At 44.5% G+C, this 8,485-nt stretch overlaps 1 protein-coding gene and 3 pseudogenes across 2 annotated transcripts in view; 2 read left to right on the top strand and 2 right to left on the bottom strand.

Moving 5' to 3' along the window:
* The first annotated feature begins 228 nt into the window (after nt 1–228).
* LOC110314428 lies at nt 229–1,127 on the top strand (annotated as a pseudogene).
* Nucleotides 1,128–5,042: 3,915 nt separating this feature from the next.
* Nucleotides 5,043–5,672, bottom strand: LOC110314240 (annotated as a pseudogene).
* Nucleotides 5,673–7,904: 2,232 nt separating this feature from the next.
* Nucleotides 7,905–8,485, top strand: part of Tex11 (testis expressed 11) — a 205,034-nt gene continuing 204,453 nt past the window's right edge. For both annotated transcript variants that reach the window (XM_021187817.1, XM_021187818.1), the window contains exons 1-2: nt 7,905–8,018; nt 8,114–8,176. In XM_021187817.1, coding sequence (XP_021043476.1) covers nt 8,137–8,176 — 40 coding nt within the window. In that variant the 5' untranslated portion in view covers nt 7,905–8,018; nt 8,114–8,136. The remainder of the gene's footprint in view (nt 8,019–8,113; nt 8,177–8,485) is intronic.
* LOC110313693 overlaps nt 8,202–8,485 on the bottom strand; it is a 2,375-nt pseudogene continuing 2,091 nt past the window's right edge.

Below are 8,485 nucleotides of genomic sequence, written 5' to 3'. Positions count from 1 at the left end.
TTTTGTTGGCATGTATGTTTGTGTGTGGGTGTTAAATCCTCTGGAACTGGAGTTACAGACATTTGTGAGTGAATTGAACCTGGGTCCTTTGAAAGAGCAGCCAGTGCTCTTAACTACTGAGCCATCTCTCCAGCCCCCTGTATACCTTTCCTAGCATTAAATAATTACTGAGTTAAGAGCTCTAAGATGGCTCTCGAACAGGCGTCCTCAGCCTTAAATAACGCAGAAATGGCCAAGATTAAAGCTCGGGACCTGCATGGCAAGAAGGAGGAGGAGCTGCAGCAACAACTGGATGATCTGAAGGTTGAATTGTCTCAGCTTCGCGTCGCCAAAGTGACAGGAGGCTCTCCAAGATAGGAGTCGTATGCAAATTCATCGCCGGAGTCCTCAATGTCCTTAACCAGACTCAAAAAGAAAACCCAGACACTATGGCAGATGCTAATAAGAGCTTGCTGACAGGAGCTTGATATAGTTGTCTCCTGAGAGGCTCTGCCAGTGCCTGACAAATACAGAAGTGGAGGCTCACAGTCATCCATTGGACGGAGCACAGGATCCCCAATGAAGGAGCTAGACAAAGTACCCAGGAGCTGAAGGGGTTTGCAGCCCCCTAGGAGGAACAACAATATGAACTAACCCCCAGAGCTCCCAGGGACTAAATCATCAACCAAAGAGGGACCCTTGGCTCCAGCTGCATATGTAGTAGAGGATGGCCTTAGTGGGCATCGGTGGAAGGAGATGCCCTTGGTCCTGTGAAGGTTCTATGCCCCAGTATAGGGGAATGCCAGGGCTAGGAAGCGGGAGTGGGTGGGTTGGGGAGCAGGGAGTTGGGGAGAGAAAAGGGGATTTTCAGAGGGGAAACTAGGAAAGGGGATAACATTTGAAATGTAAATAAAGAAAATATCTAATAATAATAATAATAAAGAAAACCTCAGGAAATTCTACAAGAGCAAGAAGTACAAGCCCCTGGACCTGCGACCCAAGAAGACTAGAGAGCCACGCGCCGCTGCCTCGCCAAACACGAGGAGAAGCTGAAGGCCAAGAAGCAGCAGCAGAAAGAGCGGTTGTACCCACTGCGCAAGTACGCAGTCAAGGCCCGAGACGACAACCACGATAAAGTTCAAGGCTGACAGGCAAAACAAGCAAGCAAGCAAACAAACAAACAAACAAAAAAACCAAAAAAAACCCCAAACAAAAAACCTCTAAGATGCATTGTTTATTTGCCTGCTTGTCTATTAATGAAGAAGGTACAGTTGAATTAGAAATCTAGATGTGGGGGAATGGTGAGATGGCTCAGCGGGTAAGAGCACTGGCTGCTCTTCCAAAGGTCCTGAGTTCAAATCCCAGCAACTGCATGGTGGCTCACAACCATCCATAATGAGATCTGACGCCCTCTTCTGGAATGTCTGAAGACAGCTACAGTGTACTTACATATAAGAATAAATAAATCTTAAAAAAAAAAAAAAAGAAATCTAGATGTGGTGATGGCATTAGGAAGCCTTTAATTCACTAACCAGGAGATGGGAAATGATAATGGGAGCTGACAGTTGTTATTTACTGCATTCTATTTGCATCCCGATTCTACATTTTAAATGTACATTATTCATTGAAGCAGAAGTCTAGAACTACTTTTATTCCCATTTTGTGGATGATGAAATTAGGTTGGATGGAAACAACTGGACTCTAAGAGCACAAGGCTATACATTGCGTGATACATGAGGATTTAGTTAACTCTAGGAAGATATGGAAGCTGGGGCATTAATCACAGTACCGTAGTCCCCTTATCCGTAGAGACTACATTCCAAAGCCTCCAGTGGATAATTAAAACTGTGGACAGTTCTGGACCCTACACACTATGTATTTTTTCTATATTCACATCTATGATAAAGATAATTTATAAATTATGCACAAAAGAGTCTAGAAGAATTATGGCAATGTTTATTATAAACTTCTTTAATAAAAGCAACCAAAAACTATAAATTATTTAAGAAGTTTCCAGTGCTATATTTTTAGATTATAATTGACCATTTTTGGAAGCAAAACAGCAGGCAAAGGCAGGAATGCTGTTTTCTGTCTTCTCTTTCTTCACTGTTTTGTGTTCTCTAAATGTAGAAACCAAACCAAAATATAACAAAAACCAGAACCACAAACAAACAAACAAACAAACACCCCCCCAAACCCAAAGCCCAGAGTCTCATTCTGGCTTCAAATGCTTTGCCTTCTGAATACTGGACTTTCATGCAGGGCTAGATGCAGAGAAATTTGAAGAGGGTAAAGAAATTAGTTTAGATATCCCATCCCCCCCATGATATATAATGATGGCTTCTGATACTGTCAGAGTTAGGAGGGAACTTTGTTAATGTTTTCAGAATAGGAGCCTAGGTCTCTGCTTATGATCTTCCACCCCAAAGCTGATTGAGATGCACAGGGCTTAAAAAATGCCACATAAGGCTCTATCACATGATGAGAAACTCAGAGCCTTGCTAATGACAAAAAAATTGTTTTGGGGAACTTTGGATGGAAGCCAGGGTCTGCCACATGCTTACTAATGTGTTGATATTTGGTTTGTCTGCAAATCTGGAGCCTGTGTGGTGTCTTAATGGAGATTTCAGTACAAGTTTTTTTTTTTTTTTTTTTTTTACTTGCAGGCATTGTGTATGTATAAGGTAGAAGCAAGCTTGTTTGTTTGTTTGTTTGTTTAAAGATTTATTATTATACATAAGTACACTGTAGCTGTCTTTAGACATGCCAGAAGAGGGCGTCACATCTCATTATGGGTGGTTGTGATCTACCATGTGGTTGCTGGGATTTGAACTCAGGACCTTCAGAAGAGTAGTCAGTGCTCTTACCTGCTGAGCCATCTCGCCATCCCCAGAGGCAAGTTTATTTATGTATTCTATGCCACCTAAAACCATTTGAAGCTAGTTGGGTGTCTTAGAGTTTCTTTGCTGTAAAGAGACACCATGACCAAGGCAATTCTTATAAAGGTCAACCTTTCATTGGGACTGGCTTCAAGGTTCAGAGGTTCAGTCCATTATCATTATGGCAGGAATCATGGCAGCATCCAGGCAGACATAGTGCTAAAGAAGGAGCTAAGAGTTCTGCATCTTGGGCTGGTGAAATGGCTCAGTGGGTAAGAGCACCCGACTGCTCTTCCAAAGGTCCTGAGTTCAAATCCCAGCAACCACATGGTGGCTCATAACCATCTGTAACAAGATCTGACACCCTCTTCTGGAGTGTCTGAAGACAGCTACAGTGTAATTACATATAATAAATAAATAAAGCTTTTAAAAATTAAAAAAAAAAGAGTTCTGCATCTTGATCCAAAGGGAACCAGGAAAAGACTGTCTTCCAGGAAGCTAGGAGGTCTCAAAGCCCACCCCCACAGTGACATACTTCCTCCAAAAAGGCCACACATTCTAATAGTGCCACGTCCCATGGGCCAAACATATTCAAAGTACCACAATAGGATATATAAACTTTCTGTGAGTCTGCTAGACAGGCAATAGGTAGTTTTGACTTGATAGGAGGTACTGAAGATGTAGGTCAGAGGGTAGGGTGTTGGCCTAGCATAGAGTACCTGGATTACATTAAAGTCAGGTTCAAAACATCAGATTTGATAAGAGCAAAAGCAACAGAAACATGCCTTGGAACTACAAATTTATGAATTGAAATATTATAGTTATTTTATGTGTGTGAGTGTTTTGCCTGCATTTATGTGTGCCATGTGGGTATAATGCCTGTGGAGGCCAGAATATGGACTTCGATGCCCTGGAGTTAGAGCTAGAAGTGAGCTATCTAGGTTCTTTGGAAATTAGCTGGTGCTCTTAAACTGCTGGGCTAAACTATCCTGGAACTAAAGAACTTTCAGTCTTTTCAAATTCTTGCTTTAAAGAAGAAAATAAAATAGCTGGGCAGTGGTGGCACATCCCTTTCATTCTAGCACATGGGAGGCAGAGGCAGGAGGATCTCTGAGTTCGAGGCCAGCCTGGTCCACAGAGTGAGTTCCAGGACATCCAAAAACTACACAGAGAAACCCTGTCTCCATAAACCAAAAACCAAAACAAACCCCAGAGACCTACTGGTCTTCACACTCAGAGACTACTGGCCTCAGTGGCTTATGCTCTTGAATGAACTCCCCCACCCCACACAGAGCCTTTATATTTTAACAAACCTTAAGCTGCACAATAGCTGGGTGACTGCCTAGCCTCCATGCTGCTAGAATCTACCTCTGCCAATAATTCCGAGTTACTACTTACTAATTCCCATGTTCCATCTTGGCTGCTCTTAACTCCCATTAGTCAGCCATGTGGGCCACGTTTTCTTGGCCCAGAGCCAGGGTGCTCCTTGTCTATGTACTCCACGGCAGACTCTGTCTCTCCTCTCTCCACACTTTTCTTTTTATTTATTTTTTAATAAAAAATTGTATTTACTTAGAAGCATCCAGAATGTCAACAAAAAGGCCACATTTTTTTTTTTTTTGTAATTACAGAGTGGTATTCAGTTAACAGAACAACAATTATCTTCATATAAGCTGCATCAGAGACAACTGAAGATGAAAAAAATAAAACCAAAACAAAAAACAAAAACCAAACTACTGTCCCCATATATAACTAATTTGTGCTGTGTACTAACAAGAACCTGCTTTAATTTATAACCCCCAGACTGTACCAGGCAAGATTAGTGGCTACTGAAAATACCACCAGGACAGGGCTATCTAAAGACACATTCGGTAGTGTGTTAATTATACAAAAAAAGACACTGTACAGTTTAAAAACAAATCTTTTTTTTTTTTGTTTTTTGAGACAGGGTTTCTCTGTGTAGCCCTGGCTGTCCTGGAACTCACTTTGTAGACCAGGCTGGCCTCGAACTCAGAAATCCGCCTGCCTCTGCCTGGGATTAACGGTGTGTTTCATGACTCCCGGCACTTAAAAACAAATCTTACACAGCCCTTACGTTTCAATTTTTTTCTTTAAAAGCAGAGAGTTGTGTACAGGGGGGTTAAATGCTTTATAGACAAGAAAAATAACTGCGTTAGAACCAACTTATTCATCATCATCATCTTCTTCATCTTCCTCCTCTTCCTCTTCTTCCTCATCCTCTTCCTGCTCCTAATCATCTTCCTCTTTCTTTTTCTTGCTCTTTTCAGCCTTGACCACCCCCCTTTTTCGCTGCATCAGGTTTTCCTTTAGCTCTGTAGGCAGCAATATCTTTCTCGTACTTCTTCAGCTTGGCAGCCTCCTTGTCCTAGGGCTGCTTGTCATCTGCTGCAGTGTTGTTCCACATCTCTCCTAGTTTCTTTGCAACATCGCCAACAGATAAGCCAGGATGCTCTCCTTTTATTTTGGGGCGGTACTCAGAACAGAAGAAGAAGGCCGAAGGAGGCCTCTTGGGTGCATTGGGGTCCTTGAACTTCTTTTTGGTCTCCCCTTTGGGGGGATGTAGGTTTTCATTTCTCTTTCATAACGAGCCTTGTCAGCNTTTGCCNTATCNTCAAATTTNCCCTTTTCTTTAGCAGNCATGGTCTTCCACCTCTCNGAGCACTTCTTGGAGAACTCTGAGAAGTTGACAGAAGCATCCGGGTGCTTCTTCTTGTGCTCCTCCTGGCAGGTTTGCACAAAGAATGCATATGAGGACATTTTGCCTCTCGGCTTCTTAGGATCTCCTTTGCCCATGTTTAGTTGATTTTCCTCCGCGAGGCAGAGTCGCCCAGTGCTCGTCTGGCTCTCGCTTGCCCCGGTGCTGTCTCTATGGAGTTCAATGTACTGCAATGGCTGTGTCGCCACGCATGGCGGATCTCTCTCTCTTCTCCTCCCAGTCCCAAGACAGGGAAATCCTAAAATCCCACCTCTGTCTGTCTTCTCCAGCAACTAGCTGCTGCCATCTTTATTTACCAGTTAGAACCACCTGGGGGGGGCAGTTTCCCAGAAACTATGTGCAGACCCTCTTTTTCTTTTTCTTTCTTTTTTTCTTTTCTTTTCTTTTTCTTTTTTTTTCGAGACAGGGTTTCTCTGTGTAGTCCTGGCTGTCCTGTAACTCACTTTGTAGACCAGGCTGGCCTCGAACTCAGAAATCTGCCTGCCTCTGCCTCCCGAGTGTTGGGATTAAAGGCGTGTGCCACCCACGCACGGCTATGCGCAGACCCTCTTGTGCAAACAGTTTTTTGGGGAACACAATTAGCATTCGTAATGTAAGAATCCATGATTCACTGAAGAACGATACCCCAGACTCAAATAGTATGTAAACGCAAAGAATGTTTAGTCCAGCATGCTAGAGTCTCCCATTACCAAGATAGAGAGACCCCAAAGTAAGCATACAAGCCTGATTTAAAGCACATTAGGCAAATTCCAGGGTAAGAGTCTGTCGTGGAATCGTCCTAGCCCCCAGTAATCCAAGCAGCTACATACGTGCTGCTCTCTGGTCTGGTCCTTGTTGCTTGGGTGTTTGTTCTTTGGTTTCTGCTGCCCTCTCCGGTTCTTAGGAGAGTGTGATTGTTGTGTGCTGCCTCCTAGGACATTCTGGGATCCTGATAGGTATGATGTCCACTGGGGATTCTGGGCAAAAACGTTTTTCTAGGTATTGGGAGCTGCCATTTAGGAATGGGGATGGGCTAGGAGGGCGGGGTGAAGCTGTCCACAGGAGGAATGAAAGTACAGTTTTCTGCGGGGGATTTGCTTAGTCCCTTTGGAAATGGGAGAGAGAGGTAGAGAGTGAGGAGAGGCAACAGCAGGTGGTCTGCTACAGAACTGGAAATGGGCCTGGGGGATTGAGACTCAGAGGAATGGAGGGAGATGTGAAGGTCTGTAGTTATTCTCCGTGCCTCCCTGACTGGAGTGCACAATTTCTCATTTTTCTGAATTTTGACACGACTTACTTATTTCTTTGCTGGGGTTTGGCTATGCTTCCCAGGTGATCCAGAATGCCCGGGCTCAAGGGATTCTCTTGCTTTAGCCTCTGACCGCCGAGACTTTACAAGCCTGTAGTACTGTGTTGGGATACCTCGCCAGTTTGAAACACTGAGCAGCGCTGTCTACTATTCCTCCGCTTTCTTTGTAGTGCACATGTGTGTGAATACTTGTTATTTTCTTTCTGTAATCCTAGCCATCTGTCCTTTCCTTGAACGGCAGTGCACTTTTGGTCTTACATCATAGATCTTGTCCTGATAGTCTCGTGTTGGTTTTAGCCAATATAGAGAATCTAGACAGGATTCCAAGGCGGAGGATCAATATACCATAAAGGCCAACCGGGAGCGGCTTTTGACGAGTAGCAGAGGCGGGGAGCTTTGCTCTCCAGAGGAGCGTGTGAGGCACACTGGAGGCTGTAGTTTCAGCAGGTGAGAGGTTTAGTGGATAGCAAGTGCTCCAGTCTTGTCAGGTGGTTTCGTTCATCTTGTATATGTGTGTGTGTGTGTGTTATCGAACTCGGGACCCCACATCTGCAGCCCAGGTTTTAGAAGAAACGGACATTTGACGATACTTCTTAGAGATGCTTTGAGGCAATATCTTTGGAACGAGAGGTTTGTGGGCAGCGGAAGTTAGTCATTTAAATGATGCGTGGTGGCGGGGAGTATGGAAGGCAGAGCCACACCGGAAAGCTAGGCTCCTATTCAGTGACCGTTAGCGGAAAGATGTGCAAGAGCGGGAAAGAAGGCGCCAAAAAAACCGCAACCAAGAGCGAGGGGGCCCATGGGATGCGCACGAGAGTTTTTGAACACTGAATCAGACCAATCACAGAGCATGACTCAGTCTGTCTGCACGACGAGGGCGGGGCACTGTGTGACAGACAGACCAATCACAGAGCGTGACTCTCTGGTAAAGCGGGAATCTCTCTTTCCAGCTTCGGCTTCGGGCCCCCAGAGACAGAGACGCCAGACGCGAGACCAGACGCGAGACCGGAACTGCGAGACGCAGCTGCAAGACGCGAGCTGCGAGCAAGCATTTCGCGTGTGGGAGAGCAGACGTCTCCCTCTTTAACAACTTTCTCCTGGATTTGCAGCTTCCTCAAAGTCCCTGCACTTTCAGGTAATAAGTAATGGGTATAGTTGTCTGGCAGAAGTGTCTTTTTGAGAAATTAGAGACTTAAGGACAGAATATTAAAATATATTCGTGTTCCATAGGCTGGGGCCAGACATTTAAAAAAATGGACCGCGTTTCTGACCTTTACTTGATGGACTTTAAAGGTAAGCAAGCTTTGTATGATAACATTTATTTTATGACTGATTGAAATCCTCGAGATGAACTGGTTGCTGCAACGGCTGCCAATTTGGGTTTAGGTTGTTGTTTGTTCCTTTATGGAATCCATGTCTGAATCTTCCATAGACAATTTTTAGGTGCCTCATCTGCCTAGTCTCTGCGGTACTTCATCTCTTAGCCTTGGCACTGCAGTTATACTTTCTCTTGCGCTTGGCGGGGTAGCCGCGTTTGCCACGGCTCGACTTCTGATAGTGGTCGTCTTTCGAGCCATGGCGACCGGTGGTACAAGGTGTGCC

The sequence above is a fragment of the Mus pahari genome, chromosome X (assembly GCF_900095145.1).
Source record: "Mus pahari chromosome X, PAHARI_EIJ_v1.1, whole genome shotgun sequence".
NCBI classification, from domain to species: Eukaryota; Metazoa; Chordata; class Mammalia; order Rodentia; family Muridae; genus Mus; species Mus pahari.
Note: the sequence above shows the minus strand (reverse complement) of the source record. Positions and strands in the feature narration are given on the sequence as shown.